The sequence below is a fragment of the Hyperolius riggenbachi genome, chromosome 3 (genome assembly GCF_040937935.1).
Source record: "Hyperolius riggenbachi isolate aHypRig1 chromosome 3, aHypRig1.pri, whole genome shotgun sequence".
In the NCBI taxonomy this organism is placed as follows: Eukaryota; Metazoa; Chordata; class Amphibia; order Anura; family Hyperoliidae; genus Hyperolius; species Hyperolius riggenbachi.
In genome coordinates, this window is record NC_090648.1 from 31141908 (window position 1) to 31159381 (window position 17474).

Genomic DNA, 17474 nt, shown 5'->3' on the forward strand with positions numbered 1-17474 from the left:
GCGTGCGAACGGCCACGGGAGCGTGGGGGAGCGCACATAGCCTCCTGGATGTAGCTTCTACGTCCAGGAGGTGAAAGTAGTGAAAAAACTTCACATATACGAGGACTTACTTCCAGGGTCCTTTTCACAGGTTACCTTAGTAGATAAAAGCCTGTAGTGTATCACAATACACATATATCCAAAACGATCTCAGATAGATGTCAGATAGATTGCCCAGTCTCCAGTTCCGACCAGTTTTGGCCTTGCGCCGTCATCAGGGAACCTGTGAAAAGGACCCTGGAAGTAAGTCCTCGTATATGTGATGTTTTTTAAAACGCAAATAAATATGCTTATTTGATGTTGATTTGTTTTTGGTGATGGTCACTGTGAACTATTGTTTCTTGAGCACTGTGATGAGACTACAGATGCTGCTCTGAGCACCAAGCGCTGTGGATTTATGTACTTTTTTTAGTATTAATCTGTGCCTTCAAAGTGGTGTACTGATAGGTATGCTATCCAGACCAAAAAGTGCTGATGGACGGTGTTGGGACACTTATGCCTAGTACACACCATACAATTTTCTGTTAGATTTCACCATACAATTTTCTGTTAGATTTTGTGTTAGATTATTTTCTGTAGAGACTGGTCATTATCTTCTGGGGATCTCCTGTTGAGTAGAACAATGCCTAATTGCTAGGCCGATAGATGGTAAGATAGATAATTTCCAACATGTTGGAAATTATCTGACAGATAAATCTGACAGATAAATCTAACAGAAAATCTAACAGCAATTTGTATGGTGTGTACCTAGCATTAAGCTTTAGAGAAACCAGGTGGATCTCCGGGGACTGTCTCAATTGATGGTAGAAATGTGTGACATATTTGTTGTATATCATTGAGCTATTATAATTTGTAAAGCTTACCAATGTGCACTCCAGATAGTATTGTAGAGCCAAATATGGGAAGGTAGGTGCCAACCTTTATGGTGCAGTATACGGGAAGAGAGAAGGTAGGGGACAACTATGTGGAGCAGAGTAAGGGCCATATCCTATTCAAGGTGATAAGTAGCTTGCAGATGCGAGCTACTTATCACCTTGCCATCGCGCGAGGATTACCTACAAATCCTATTGCCCATATCCTTCGCGCGATGGCCGATCGTTAGGGAGCATTACTCAGGCGAAAGCCTGAGCGATGCTCCCTTTTACCGAGCGATGGGGAGTGAGGTTTACGCTGTGGTGCTGTCCATCAGCACCACGGCCTCACTCCCCACACATGCGCACTCGCCCGCCGCCATCTTCCGCCGCTGCATCTGGGGGTCTCCTTTAATAAGGAGACCCCCAGAGCTTCCCGTCGGGTCGCCCCACAGTTTAGAAGCCCCCGCGTAGCTCTGCACCGGCACCCCTGCTGGCATACATACCGCCGCAGATCACCCGCCGCCTCTCGCCGCAAAATCTGTCGCGTAATTACAGTGTATCTAACACTGTAATTACTGTCCGCATAGAAGGAGCCCGGGCAAAGCATCTTTGAATCTGCAGCCTGGGCTCCCCATTGGTCCGCTGTCTGAGCCATTTTATTGGTTTAGACAGCGGACCAATGGGGAGCCCAGGCTGCAGATTCAAAGATGCTTTGCCCGAAAGCAAAAAAGCCCAAAAGCAAAAATGCGTGCGAAAACGTGTTTTCACAGTTTAGTGAATCAAGCCCATAATGTGAATGAGGCCTTGGATTATTAATGCTCAGGGCCGGGTCGAGGCAGAGGCAAGAGAGGCTCCAGCCTCAGAGCGCAGTGTAGGAGGGAGCGCAAAACTCACTCAGCTATCATTCCTCTATTGTGTATGAAGCAGAGAGAAATAAAAAAGGAGATACCTGGCAGTGACTGCAAGCCAGATAACTAGAGATTAATGGGGGGGGGGGGGGCTTGGCAGCATCTTAGTCCAATAGCAATCAGTGTGTGATGGCTGGGGTGGGAGGGATGGAGGGGCGCACTTTGGTGTCTCAGCCTTGGGTGCTGGAGGACCTTGTCCCAGCTCAGTTAATGCTAATATACTAGGGTTGATTTCCTAATGTAAGACAGGATGAAGAAAATGACCAAGCAAACTAGGCCTGATATTTTATTTTTATTTTTTTAAATTTGCCTACACTACAGCAAAATGTAGTAAATTAGCCGTTGTACGAGTGTAATCATGCTCAGCATCCAGGATGAGAACTTCAGGCTTAAAGAGACTCTGTAACAAAAATTTCATCCTGTTTTCTACCATCCTACAAGTTCCTAAACCTGTTCTAATGTGCTCTGGCTTACTGCAGCACTTTCTACTATCACCGTCTCTGTAATAAATCAATGTATCTTTCCCCTGTCCTACTTGTCACCCTGTGTCTGGAAGGCTGCCAACTCTTCTGTGCTGATCTGCTATGCACACCCCTCTCCAGGCCCCTCTATGCACACTCCAGTGTGTGTGTTATTTACATAAGCCAGCAGCGTCTCTGGTCTCTTATCTTTTACAAGCTGGATAAAAATCTTCCTCTGTTGTGAAAGGAGTCACAATACTGAGGAATTACAGACACCGGGCAGAGCTGTCTGCAGGAAGAAACAATCTGTAACTCTTCAGTGGGTGATAGCTGCAGGGGGAAAGTAACACACAAATGATCTATTGAGATTCAAAAGGAATGCTGTATACAGCCTGCTTGTGTATGGATGTATTTTCTGTGTGTGGACATACTGTACATCAACATACTTCCTGTTTTGGTGGCCATTTTGTTTGTTTACAAACAAACTTTTTAAAACTGTTTTTGACTACTTTTAATGTGGCGGGGAGCGGTGAAATTGTGACAGAGGGGAATAGGAGATGTCCCCTAACGCACTGGTATGTTTACTTTTGTGCGATTTTAACAATACAGATTCTCTTTAATGATTGGTTCTTGAGTAGCGGTGGGGGCTTCATGCAATTGCGATAGCACAAACCATAATTTAATAACCTTTGAGCAATCCCTTCTGATATTGTTCAGGTGAGAGTTGCAAACTATGACCACCTAACAGTAGACAATTAAAAAAAAAACAGCCTAGGTTTGCTTTAAGCCTTTAACCTGAGTATATCACCCCCACTGTGACGTGGTGGGACAGATCTCCTTTAGCAGCACTGTAGCTGCACATCATTAAAGGACTTACAAGGCCAAAATCTTACCCCAAAACGTAAAAAAGGTTAACTACCTGCATGACTTTGTAACAGGCAGCGTGGTTCGGAGGGTTGGCCCTAGAGCTGCGCAGCCGCAGTAGTGGCTATGCGGACTGCGCAGCCGTGGCCAGCTCCGGCGGCCATCTTTATGCAGGCTGCAGATACCGACCTGGACCGTGGGGTCGCAGCCTTTCGGGGGGCTATTGAGCAGAGGGGACCAGACGGAACGGCACGGAGGGCGCGAACGGTGTCCTCCGTGCCTTACAAAGTCATGCAGGTAGTTAACCTTTTTTACGTTTTGGGGGCAGATTTTGGCCTCATAAGTCCTTCAAGAGCTGTGTCATCTCTTTTTTAACCCTCGGGGTCCTTGCACTCTTGTCCGGATTCCACATACACCACTATAGCAGATATCACTCCAGTCTCCAAACTCTCCCCAACGTCCTCCATCACCCGTCAGAATGGTTAGATCTGAGCATTGGAGCATGATGTTGTTGGCCGCCGTATTGTCACCATTGATGGGTTTCTGGACTTTAAGAGAGAAGCTCACAAAGTCCCCTAAGGGACACCACTTTACACTGGTCCATTGTCCCCATCTGCCGAGAAAAACAAAAAGCTCAGTTAAGGCTACTTTCACACCAAGACGTTGCGTTTTAGGGGACGTTATGGTTGCATAACGTGCCCCTAACTCAACGCATAGTGGTGTTGAAGTTGGATGTCAGATTGAGCTGCGTTATGCAGCTCTCAAAGCAGCTGCTCCAGGATAGTGATAGGAAGTCTGAAACTTTTTAAGGATTCGAATCATTTGAATCGGATCATTGAAAAGATCCGGATCTTTGAACCGAATCATTTGAATCATTTTACTAGGGAAGCAGACTGGATGAAATGACTAGCAGGACCGGCCTTTCCCTGCACTGTACATTCTGTATGTTCCTGTTTCTTCCAGACAGACATCCACTGTGAACCAAATCTTTCATTGTGATAATCCGGATGATTCGACTCACAAAAAAGATCAGGATCAAATGAACGATTCGCTCATGATCTGGACAACACTACAGTCCCACCACGAGTCATCACAGTGCAGTGAATATTAATTAGCCATGTGGCTGGCCACGGAGGAGGAGGGGAGACCTCCTCCTCCAGCATTACTGAGCATGTGCAAACAGTCTAACGTGGCTTAGCCCAGTATGACGTACAGCATGCAGCACTTTGTTTAAACGTGCTGCGTTACCAGGGCCGGTTTAAGCAACAATGGGGCCCCAGGGCAAAATAAACCTGGGGGGGCCCCCCCAACATATACCCCGGAACAAAAATCGGCATTAGGGGACCTTTTTTGCAGCTGGTATAACAGGGTGTGAAGTCCCATTCGGTCAGAGCTCCACATTCTGGCTATCCCAGCCTGCATGGGGGACAAGGGGTTAAAAAGTTTCAAGAGGGGTGACCCCACATAATAAAAAAAAATAAAAATTCCCACACTCTAAACATAAAAAAAAAATTGGGAAAATAGGAAAAAATGCCAGGGATCTTCATACAGCCATATTGCGGCTGTATAGTGATCCCTGGCCAAAGCGCTGCGGCTGCGGCTGCGTATGGACCCCCTGGAAACCCCGTCATGGAAATTTATTGCGCTTTCGTTTGATACATGTAAAATTACACTACCGTTAGGTTTGCTACTAAAAGTGACATTTACCGCATTTAAAAGTATACTTTTTTCCTTCTAAACTTTAAAATCGATTTTCTCAAAAACTATAATGTCTTTTTGAAAAATTGTTTTTTCTTCTTATTCCTAATGATGTCCTTAACATATCCTGCAAATTTAGGGTTTCTAGCATTTAAGGTGGATTTGCTATTCACCATTAAAGTCGGCAGGTTTTTAAATGTGTATTTTTTTTTTCCTTTGAAACTTTAAAATCGATTTTCTCAAAAACTATAAGGCCGATTTGAAAAAAAAATTTTTCCTCTTGTAGCCACTGGGGGCCCCTACAAGCTCTGGGGCCCTGGGGCAGCTGCCTCCTTTGCCTTAATGGTAGCGCCGGCCCTGTGCGTTACTGTGTAATGCAACGTGTGCACTGTGAACAGCACATTGATTTTACAGTGCTGTGAGTTAGGCTGTGTTACTGGCTGCTGTAATGTGGGACTTTAACGGCCCACTGTGAAACCAGCCTAAAAGAAGCTTCAAAACACACAACATTATACTGTATGAAGATAGGGCAGAAAAAGCCAGCGGAAGTCCTGAACAAGGATGGGCCGATTACATTTTGGCAAATGTGCATTTTCTTGCCTTCTACTTACGTCAACATTCCTTTGAGAAAATCTCTTATTTTTAAAATAATTCTATATAATTTATAAAAAATTCTAACCTTTGACAACAACATGAAGGTTTCCAGGAACATTTTGGCAAAGCTAAACTCCTATACTGTATATACCCGTGCTAACCACTACAGGACCACAGGCTTACATCTCCCTAGTGATCAGGCAATTTTTACAATTCAGGGCTCTGGGATGTTTGCTTATTTTTTTCTTTATTTATTTGTTTTTTATTTTTAATACATTTTTCACGTTTTTTTATTTTGTTTTCCCCCCTCCCTCTTCCTGACAGCCAATCCCAGCGATCAACTCTCACAGCCTATGAGAGCCAATCGCTGTCTGAGCTCCCCCTGGGGACAGTCGAGTCACACGGCTGTCCCCAGTACGGTGCTGTCCTAGTTCGCAGTGCTGTACAATGTAAATAGACGGCGGTCCCGCCATCTAACAGTCTGCTAGCGGCAATCCCCGCTGGCAGACAGATTAAATTTTGTTACCATGTTCCTACTCATCTGCTTAAACTCTTGAGGACCGCCTTCTTAAACCCCCCTAGTGACCAGGGCATTTTTAACAAAATAGGCACTGCAGGTTTAAGTGATCCCCTTGTCCTTTTCTGCCCCCCAACAAAGCTCTCTTCTGTGGGTCCCAGTGTCCCCAGTACAGCGCTGCTTTAGATCACAGCGCTGTACTATGTAAACAGACGGCGGTTTCGCTGTCTAACAGTCGCCGCTGGCAGGCTGATGGCAGAGCGGAGCTCCATCATTTATGCGGAAATGCGCTCGCATCGGTGCATGCGATCTCCTGAAAAACTCGCCCCAGGACTTGATGCCAAGCGGGGTTAGGCAGCTCTGGGTCTGCCACCTTGTGACCGACAATTGGCGTTAGGCGGTCACAAGGGGGTTAACATGCATGTCAAATTTGGTGATGATAGCATGTACCGGGGCTTTACAATTAACCATGAAATTTGGTGCCCTTCAATTCAATAGAAAATGCCCTCCGAACACGAAAATTTGGTTTTTGCCTGCGGTACACCGAATTTCGGCAAAATCTGAATTCAGCTGTCCTAATCAATGATGCAATCACATGATGCAATTTCCCCTTCGATCGACAGCTAATCTGACAGGAAGTTGCAACGTGTGGGCATGTCTAAACTGCTCCTGATCAATAATGGGATTTATTTTCCCGTTATAACTAAAATCACAACATTTCGAAACATAAATATTTAGGAATCTCGGATGGATATATGGAGAAATGTGTTCTCCTTGACGAGATACACCTTTCTTTATTCCGGCCCATCAATAAATTTGAGCTGTGCCGAAAATGTGTGAGGACTGGAGTTCAACTTCCCTACACTTGCCAAACAAGATAAAATAGGACTTTATGTTGATAACAAATTATGTAGATGTCCCCTTTTCTACAATTTAACGATGGCTGTTCCAATTTGGAATAGTTGTTTTTTTTTTTTATCTGGGGAAGAGTCTGTGTGCATGGATAGGGAACTGGCTAATGGACAGAAAACAAAGAGTTGTGGTCAATGGATTGTACTCAAAATGGGAGACTGTTAGCAGTGGGGTCCCACAGGGGTCTGTACTGGGTCCAGTGCTCTTCAATTTATTTATTAATGACCTAGTGGATACAGTAGTGAGCAATGTTGCTATTTTTGCAGATGATACAAAATTGTGCAGAATCATCAACTCTAAGGAAGATAGTGTTATATTGCAACAGGATCTGGATAGGATGGCTATATGGGCACATACATGGCAGATGAAATTCAATGTTGACAAATGTAAAGTCATGCATTTTGGTCGTACCAATGGTCTAACACCATACAAAATAAATGGGATACAGTTGGGGACATCAAACTTGGAGAAGGACTTAGGAGTACTCATCGACAACAAGTTAAATAATCGTACTCAATGCCAAGCCGCTGCAGCTAAAGCTAACAAAATTTTGGGATGCATTAAAAGGGAAATAAAAACTCGAGATGCTAGCATAATATTGCCCCTGTTTAACTCTCTAGTAAGGCCACATCTGGAATATGGAATTCAGTTCTGGGCACCACATTACAAAAAAGATATTGCAGTTTTAGAGCAGGTGCAGAGACGAGCAACAAAATTGATACGTGGGATGGAAGGTCTCACTTACCAAGAAAGGTTAGATAAACTGGGTTTATTTAGTCTAGAGAAAAGACGCCTTAGAGGAGATCTAATTAACATGTATAAATACATCAGAGGGCAATATAATAGCTTGGCGGATGAGCTTTTTGTCCCTAGGCCTTCTCAAAGGACTAGAGGACATGATCTGCGCATGGAGGAAAAACGTTTTAGCCATTTATTTAGGAAAGGGTTCTTTACAGTAAGAGTGATTAAGATGTGGAATGCATTGCCACAGGAAGTCGTTATGGCAAACTCTATACCTGCATTTAAAGGGGGCTTAGATGCTTTCCTTGCGTTGAATGACATCCATGGCTACAATTACTAGGTAATGCCAATGATGTTAATCCAGGGATTTTATGATCAACAGGGATATGTGAGGGAGCAGGCTGGAGTTGTACTTTGTACTGGTTGAACTCGATGGACGTATGTCTTTTTTCAACCAAAGTAACTATGTAACTATGTAACTATATCGCTTATGCAAAACGGTATTCCTTTCTATTCTTTTCTATTTAGACTGTCCACTTCTCTACCAACGAATGTCCTTTTTTCCTTAGGCTGTAGGTAGTCTAAAGAGTCTTGGCCTGCAGTCGGACTGACTCTGTCTGCTGGCCAAGACTTTTTAGACTACCCACATCCTAAGACTATCTACAGGTCCTTCTCAAAAAATTACCATATTGTGATAAAGTTCATTATTTTCTGGCCTTTTATTGCTTTAATATTGATGATTTTGGCATACAGCTCATGAAAACCCAAAATTCCTATCTAAAAAAAATTAGCATATTTCATCTGACCAATAAAAGAAAAGTGTTTTTAAAACAAAAAAAGTCAGCCTTCAAAAAATTATGTTCAGTTTAGCAGTGCAAGAATGGCAGCACATTTAATATTCCCCTTGAAAATCAATAGGTGAATTTAATGAATTTAAACTCCAGTCACGCAATGACGGACTGTAGCAAGTTTAAAGCCTGAAACAGTACAAATAGTCCCCTGGAATATCAAGAGGTACATTTTGAGTTGATGTTGTAGGCTCCACCCACTTTCCTGAATATTCATCCCATTCACCCAGTGACCAAGTGTGGCAAGTTAGAAAACCCTGCGATTAACAGTGTAAGAATGGCTGCAGTTTACATTTTCCCTTTGAAAATGAAAATGGCTTAAGTGTTGATTGGCTGATTTATGCTTTGCCCACTTTTCCTGGATTTGTAACCTCAGTCGCCACCAAGTGACCAACTGTGCCAAGTGTGGGGACTCGGGCTTGATTACGGTGAGAATGGCAGCCTTTTACATTTTTTTCCATTGACGTGAATGGATGAAATCTGATTGGCTGTTTGTAGCTCCGCACAGGTTTTCAGGAGGGATTTGAGACCCCCAGAAAATATAATCCCAGGTAGTAAGGGATCTGTATACCAGGTTTCATTAAAATCAGTCAAAGTATTTTTGAGTGATCACGGCACACACACAGATACATACATATATATAGATGGGTAATTTTTCATAACTACACTAATTTTTGTAATTATGAGTATTTCTGTAATAGTTAATTCGTAATTATGCACGATTTTGTGATTACGTAATTACAAAATTACGTCATTATGTTAGATATTGATTCATTTTCATGTAATTGCGATAAATTATGCAAAATTATGAGTAAACACGAAATTAAACATGAAGTTTGAGTAAATGCAAAATTAGGATGCATCATTACAAATTACGACAGCATTTATTCTGACTTCATTGAAAATTAGGAATCATGATTTTGCATCGTAATTGCAAATTACGATGTGAAATAATGATTATTCAAAATTTCCGCTCATCACTATTAGGCACCTCCAGTGGGGGTCTCAGAGTTAGGCAACAGTAGAGGGAGGGTTCTACCTGAGGGTAAGATTAGGATAGGTCATTGGAAAATATCGGTAAGCATTACCAATTTTTATATATCTGTAATTGTACCAATATTCTAATAGCCGCTATATATATTGTTAATTTTACTGATATTCTACCAGCAGAGATATCTTGTGACCATAAATTACTATGATCGTCAAATTTCGCACCCTTTCAACTTTTTTTATATGAATGCATAACAGAATGCCAACAGTTATTACAATATTGGCCTTTCTAAACTGAAAAGAAAAGTCTGGGTCCAAACAAGCAATTACCTTAGAAAACACTGGACAAGTCTTCTAATTTGTACTATATATTTATTAGGCACAAGAGCTACATACAACCATTCATATAAAGCAGTGCTGTCCAACTTCATGGGCAGGCGGCATGGCTATGACTAGCACCAGCTTTGAGGGGCAGGGCCAAGCGCGAACAAGAGATGGACCTGCTACAGGAGAGGGGCTGACACAGAAAACAAGTCTAGGCAAGCGAGTGCTGCCGCTTGCCACATCCAGCCGATGGGCCAAATTTGGCTCGCAGGCTGCCAGATGGACAGCACTGATATAAAGCATTTCATCAAGAAGCTGGTACGTTTTTTTGCCTTGGAAGATTATGCTTTATTGCCTTGGAAGATTATGCTTTATTTTAACAACACGAGAACTGGACGTCATTGAGAGACGTGTCATCTCCACTTCCCTGGCTCTTCTCCACTCGGGTGATGATGCCGCAAATTCCACTTTCGCAGGTATCACTCCAATCTCCATATTCTCCCCAAGGACCACCGTCACCATACAGCACAGTGCCGTCGGAACACTGGAAACTGATGCTGTTGGCTGCAGTGTCATCCTCAATCCCACCAAGAGGCTGCTCAACTTTCAGAGAAAACCTCAGCATAATCTGGCCAGAAGGACACCACTGGATACCTCTCCAATCTCCCCATCTGTGAAGAAAGAGAAGAACATCAGAAGTACTGTATCAAATATGCCACCATTCTCCTGGTCCATGATAACTAGTTATTATTTTATGTTTGTGTGCTTCCTTAATGGAACCTGGATTTGGTGCAGATATGGAGATCTTTCATGCTATTAATTACGTGGCATCTTGTCTTTTGCTTAGCATCCAGATGTGGTAACAGGTGGACCATAAAGCAGTGCTATACATGTCGTGTCCACATGAACACTACACCCCAATAAGTTATGTGGAGTTGCCTTCACGTATTCCATGGAGTGGCCAATCTGGTCGCTGATTACCTTCTGCTTTTCTTGCAGGTACCTCACTCTAGTCTATTGAGGAAAGTAGACCAAAGGCTAAAGCAAAATTGCTTTTGTGAAGTAAATTGCATACACTATGGCATTCACTAAGCTTTATCAAACACTTTATCAAACATTTGATAATTTACCTCTTGGGTAAAATGAAGTTTTAATTTTTGATTTATTGAACGTTTTATCAATAAAACATTCCATAAATATATAACACCTTAGTGAATTCAAAATTGGATTTTACCTATTGGGTAAATTATCAAACGTTTGATAAAGTGTTTGATAAAGCTTAGTGAATTGAGGCCATAGTGTCTTGTCTGAAAAAAATGAGGGCCGATGTCCACAGCCTCATCTATTCCTGGTTTGATTTTTGGTGTTAAAATGTATCTGAAGTGAAAAAAAGTGCCCCAAATGGGTACTTACCTCAGTAGAGGAAAGCCTCTGGATAATCCATAGGCTCCCCTATACTGAGGCAAGTACCCAGTCCCCCTCACCTCCACTGATCCAGTGCTGGGGCCCCCCAATCCTCTTTGACAAAAGATTGTTGAAGAGTGCATGCGGCTGCTCACTCATCTGTGAATATAAGCATGGTTACACTGTGCAGGCCCAGAAAGCCTTGTGCCTGTTCAGCCCCTGTGCAGTAGCACAGAGCCACTTGGGTTTGGCTTCTTCCGCTAAGCCTGAGCGGCTCTCTGCTACTGCACAGGCATGAGGTGTCATGCGCCTCCATAGTGTGGTCCCGCCATCCAGCGGTGGTTGGGAGGAAGATATAGGAAGCTTACCAAGGAAAGTATCTGCATTTCTCTCCCTTAATATTTACAGGTTAACTTTAATATCCTAGTGGTGTTTCTGACCCAGGGTGGGGGTAAAAATAAATATGCTGATAGCGGTAATCCCAAGCCTGGGTCAGGGTTACCGCCAAGTGGTTTATTGCGGGGAGTGCAGTGTAATGGCATTCAAGAAGACTCATTTCCACACAGTCTTCTCCATGTCCTGAAGACAGACGGCAATCTCACCAGAGATAGAGGACCCCCTCCCAAGGACAGAAGAGAGAAATGCAGAGGTGATCTGGATCCCGTGCGGGTGAGTTCTGTGTGTGTGGATGAGAAATGCCAAGGAGGTTAACCTCCCTAGCGTTCTGGACGAGCTAGGAGGTGAATATTTTTTTTAAAACATGTAGCAAGCACTTTGCTTGCTGCGTGCCTTACCCGTGTGTGCCAATCAGTGCCAGGCAGCGCTGAGGGGTGGATCGGGTCTCCCTGTGACGTCACGACGTGCATCGCCATGGCATCGGGGGAAGCCCTCCAGGAAATCCCGTTCAGAACAAGATTTCCGGACGGGCCATTGCGCCGGCGGCGATCGGAGGGGTGGGAGGGACGCTGCAGGGAGGGGGGAATCATGTAGCTAGCGCTAGGCTAGCTACATGGAGAATAAAAAAAATATGTGCAAAAAACGTTCCCGCGAATCAGAACACCAGGCAGGTTAATAAAGGCCTGGTTTACAGAGGTACTCCTACACTGAAGGGCATTGGAGAACCTGCACTGATAAAGTCTAGATGTTGCAGAGATTGCAAAAAAAAAAAAATGAATAATATAAAATCCTAACTACAAACTTTACTCTGGATACTATGATCTAGAATTCGTCATGTACCCAGGGAAATATTTGCCATTTATAACTAGCCAGGTCATTGATTAATGCATGAAGCCCTGCAACAAACGACTGGCCACAAACTGCAAATAAATGACATAACATACCCATTGCTTAAAAACACAAGCGATGCCTCCAGTTAGACTTGAGAGGCGTCTATCTGGACGACTATAGTTGTCCAGATAGACTGAAGTTGTTTAAAGAATTACCTGAGTCAACTTTTGTCGATTAGCTGTAAGGTTTTTATTATTTTTGGACTGATACAGCCATTATTCTTTTTATCCTATCAGTTTATAAATGTTCCCATTCATGAGGTTAACCCAATGCCCTTTTTTAAATACCTAAGTAATCTGTATATAAATAGGTAAAATTAATCAAAGAAGGACGTTTCGAATCAGGATGGTACCAATTATTGGCTAACTAAAAAAAAGGTGTTGTATCAACCAAAAATTCAAAACAATTGCTCAAAAACATTAGTGTTCAAAATATATGTACACTCCTTTTTTTTTTACTAAAGAAAAACCCCTGTATTTCTCCATTTTGTTTTTCCTTTTACCTGGTCTGGGTTGCTTTGACTAAATGCAGGAACTGTGCAGTGCCCGTGGGATTGTGGGGTTTTTTTTAGCCACAATAACAAGCTTATCTGCAAAACTTTTCTATTTTGGATAAGATAAGGGCAATATGACCTCCTTCCTTTGAAGACTTTACATAGTGATGAAAACCTGTTGTCTAGGAGATGTTTGCTGTGGGAGGGACGGTAAGCTGTGGCAGCAGGGAAGGAAAATTAACACTGAGTTGGGTTGCAAAAAGAAAAGGGCAGACGTGATGTCACTTTTGGCATCACAGAGAAACAGTAAAGATGGAAACCAGCAGAAATATTATTTTCATATCACATAAATCTGTCAGTCAACACTACTAACAACAGGGTAGGTAAGCTAAATACGGTAACTATGTTCTTGTTGATATTTTTTTTTCAGTTAATATGGAGTTTCATCATTTTAAAAGAAAAAAATTAAGTTTTCTGTTAACTATAACTAGCCTACTTCAGACTCCATTCCTGTAGAGTCAGAAGAAGGGTTATTGCCTGAAAGCTTTTACTTTTAAGTCAGCCAATAAATGGTATCATCCTGATTCAAAACGTCCTGCTTTTACTGATGGCTAACAGTAGGATCAGAGCTGGGCCGAGGCAGAGGCGAGAAAGGCTCCAGCCTCAGGGCGCAGAGTAGGAGGGGGCGCACAACTCACTAAGCTATCATTCCCCTATTGTGTTTGAAGCAGAGAGAAATAAGAAAAGGGGATACATGGCGGTGACTGCAAGCCAGATAACTAGAGATGAAGGTGTTGGGGGGATGGTCGGCCCTGGGGCGCCTAGTCTAGTAGTAAGTAATCAGTGTGTGACGGCTGGGGTGGGAGGGATGGAGGGGTGCACTTTGGTGTCTCAGCCTTGGCTGCTGGAGGACCTTGTCCCGGCTCTGAGTAGGATACTCTACTGCTGCTAAAATAAATAACAAATAAACACATTTTACCAGTTACTTTGTCCAGAGCTGGAGGATGAACCCCACAGACTTACCTTCCTACAGTGGAGGTTATTGCAGCTCTGGGATCAAAGCTCTGATGATCAGTACAGGACAGCTCGATCCCATTCAAAGCTGTGTCATCTCCACCGCCTTGTCCGCCTTCCACCTAAAAAGACAATTTTGAGGAGTCAACAAAAAAAAGAGATACTGACACACACAAAACAAAATCATAGAGACTACCAAGAACACAGAGAGATGACCCAGAAGATACAGAGGCCCATATGCAATTCCCCTTTTCACCTGAGATTTCTCCTAGGAGATCATTTTTCATCTTCAATTTCAAATAGCTTTCCAGCATTTTTTAAACTGAAAATGTACTGAGAAGTTAGTGAAAGCTAACTAAAAACATTGTTCTTGCTTTTCAAAAGCCGTAGTTAACAAAATTACTGTAAAATATGCAAATTTACAGTTCCTTATTACGTCTACAAACAAAGTGAATTACGATTTTACCCAAAATTTTGCATTATGATTTTGCATTGCAATTGCGAATTACTAGGCAAAAGTTACGATTATGTGAAGTTTGTGCTCGTCAGTAGTCAGAAGATTGTTGAGATCATAAGACCAGAGGGTTTATCTTACTTATCAAGTGGTGTTGTGTGGGCATTGATTAACTAATCATGCCATGGGAAAATACTGTCTCTAAAGGCGCGTACACACGCCATACTGCAGCTAACGATGGGTCCGTCAGACCCTCCCGCTGGCCGGGCGTTCTGCCAACACTAGCACGTGTGAACGCTCTGTCGGCAGACTGATAAGGCTCTTTCTCAACGATCTGCTGAGCAGATCTGTCAGAAACAGTCTTATCAGTCTGCTGACAGCGTGTACACACGTGCTACTGTCTGCAGAACGCCCGCCAGCGGGAGGGTCTGACGGACCCATTGTTAGCTTCAGTATGGCGTGTGTATGCGCCTTAAGCCGAATAAAGGCTCTAAAGGATTTCTAAAGTATTGTGGTAGAGGCAGTTACTAGAGGTGTAGCTTTATGGAAATGTTCTACTTGTGTCATCCTTTTTATGAAAAATTTTTGTGTAAAATTTTGATCAGCTTTCTCAGCATACTCGGAAGGTTGGAAATTCAACTTGGAGACATCTTGTTGTTATTTTGGATATTTTCAACTTATTTCTAAATATATTTCAGGTTCTCCTACACGATAAACTTTCTAAGCATGCTGAGAAAATGACTGATGAAATGAATTTTCTAACAAAAAAAAATCTATTGTAACCAGAGTGATATTATGAATAAGTTAAAAAATAGTAATTTTTTTATTATTTTTATTCAATATGAGAAAAAGGAGCTGAGGGGGAGTAGGATAAAACAATGGTAATTTAGTTTTACACATTAGAGTGTTGAAAGAAAAAAATGAGGATTGACAGTGGAATTAACTGGTCTCTGTGACTGTGAAGAACATACCATAGTTGCATGACACCTAAACTGTACCCTAGACTGAGAAAAATATTTTCATTATTTAAAAAAAAACAAAACATTGAAGGCTTTAAAAACACAATTAAAATCTTGAATGAAGAGACTGGACAACCTAGTCAGTTTCACTGGCTATGCCATCTCACCTATGAGTCCTGCTCAGTGTGTGATTTTTTTTTGTAATGCAAAACAGATTTGGGGGAGTAATGGCAAAAAAAATACAATAAAAACATACAGGTGACAGTCAAAAAATGTGAATATCTTGCAAAAGTCAGTTGATTTCAGTAATTGAACTTAAAAGGTGAAACTAATTTATGAAACAGCGGCGATCGTAGGTAACACGCAGCTAGCAAAGTGTGAAAATAGAGAAAACTAAAAGGCGTAGGGCGACGATTTAGGTGTCGCCAGAAAGAGGAGAAAGAGAGCTTTAAAATGATATCCATCTTTCCATAGTTACTTGTATTACACAGGGCGACTTTTTCCTAAAGTCAGCAGCTCCATTCTGCTGAATGGAGCTGCTGACACTGGGGAAAGTGTCGTCCTGTGTAATACAAGTAACTATAGAAAGATGGATATCATTTTAAAGCTCCCTTTCTCCTCTTTCTGGCGGCACCTAAATCGTCGCCCTATGCCTTTTAGTTTTCTCTATTTTCGCAATTGAATTCGCGGCCATGGCAATTTCAAATGCGAAAATAGCAAAAACTAAAAGGCGTAGGGCGGCGGTTTATATATCATTGGAAAGAGGAGAAAGAGAGCTTTAGAATGATATGCATCTTTCCATAGTTTCTGCACTGCTCGGAGTCCCTTTAAGGGGCACTAAGTTCAGATAAGGCATACTAACCTCAGATAAGGCACACTAACCTCAAATAAGGCACACTAACTCAGATAAGGCACACTAACCTCAGATAAGGTTAGCGCTGTAGTTTGTGCCCACCAAGTGATAAAGCACACTAACCGGCTTAGTGCCGGTTAGTAAATCAAGGCCTATATATTGAATACCAGAAATGGGGGTGTAATGAGATGTTTTCATTGACTTTTAAAATTGGCATTTGCTTGTATGTAGTAGTGATGATCAAAATAGTAAATTTTTCGTATGTGTAATTTTACATACTGTAATTTCCGTAATTAAAATTACAATCTTAATAGAAAAATTGTGATTGCAAAAAATTAAGTACAATTTTACGTAATTACGAGTATATGCGGAATATTTGTAATTACAGCTATTTCACAATAGCATAATTGCGATTGATTACAATAAATGTTTGCATAATTATGATAAATTACGTGGAATTGTGAAATTACAGGTAAATACAAAATTACACATAAAATTATGAGTTAAGGTAAAATTTTGATGCACCAATATGAAATAGGACTAAATGAATTACGAATGTGCCAAAATTATGATTTCAAAATTGAAAAATAACAATGCGAAATTATACATATGCAAAATTTTGTCTCATCATTGGTATGTAGTCCTCTGTATCTAATAGGTTCTGATCGCTGATTCATACTACTTATAAAGTGAACTGACCCACTTTGAATCAGCGGGCGGCATGCTTGGAAAGACTGAAGAAAATGAAGCCAATGACCAAAGCCACAGTCATGCATTTTTAAAGTATCCAGTCAGCTATTAGGTCAGAAAGCTACTTACCTTTAGTCTGAAGCCTCTTGCGGTAGTTCCAGGAGGGCAGGTTTGATAATCACCCCAGTCACCCCAAGGACCGCCATTGCCTACACCAATGGTGTTGCCGATGGCCACCATGGCCTGCAGCAGGAAGAGGATGGCAGTCAGTCTCAGCAGCATCTTCTTCACAATTGGCCGACAGAGCGGTGAGGAGGCTTCTGTGCGCCATCTGTCCAGCTCCTAGATTTATACTATGGAGCCTACCTAAGGTGGGGCCGTGATTGCTGAGTCTGATTCCCGAAAATACAGATTGCTTGAGTAATAACAAGGAAATGTACAAACCAAGCATGTAGAAATATGGTTTAGAAAGTTGTCTAACAAAACTTTCTGGTTCTTAAGTAATTGCAAAGCCACTAAAGTAAAAACAGCCATGTTGTAATAATGATAGACTTCCTGAAAATATAGGAG

The 17474-nt window shown here is 42.1% G+C and overlaps 1 protein-coding gene across 1 annotated transcript; it reads right to left on the minus strand.

The window, feature by feature from the left end:
* Positions 1–9778: 9778 nt before the first annotated feature.
* LOC137560903 (vitelline membrane outer layer protein 1 homolog) lies at positions 9779–17212 on the minus strand. The gene is made up of 3 exons (XM_068272062.1): positions 17034–17212; positions 13958–14070; positions 9779–10421 (listed from the first exon to the last, which is right to left on the minus strand). The coding sequence occupies exons 1-3, from the start codon at positions 17184–17186 to the stop codon at positions 10127–10129; spliced, it is 561 nt and encodes a 186-aa protein (XP_068128163.1). The 5' UTR covers positions 17187–17212; the 3' UTR covers positions 9779–10126.
* Between the last annotated feature and the right edge of the window lie 262 nt (positions 17213–17474).

What these genes read in the sequence shown, in the direction of transcription:
- LOC137560903 (XM_068272062.1), bottom strand. Translation starts at nt 17,186, where the DNA reads ATGCTGCTGAGACTGACTGCCATCCTCTTCCTGCTGCAGGCCATGGTG. An exon ending in CAAGAGGCTTCAGACTAAAG is followed by an intron (nt 14,071 to 17,033) that starts GTAAGTAGCTTT and finishes TTGTCTTTTTAG; the next exon opens with GTGGAAGGCGGACAAGGCGG. An exon ending in ATAACCTCCACTGTAGGAAG is followed by an intron (nt 10,422 to 13,957) that starts GTAAGTCTGTGG and finishes CTTTCTTCACAG; the next exon opens with ATGGGGAGATTGGAGAGGTA.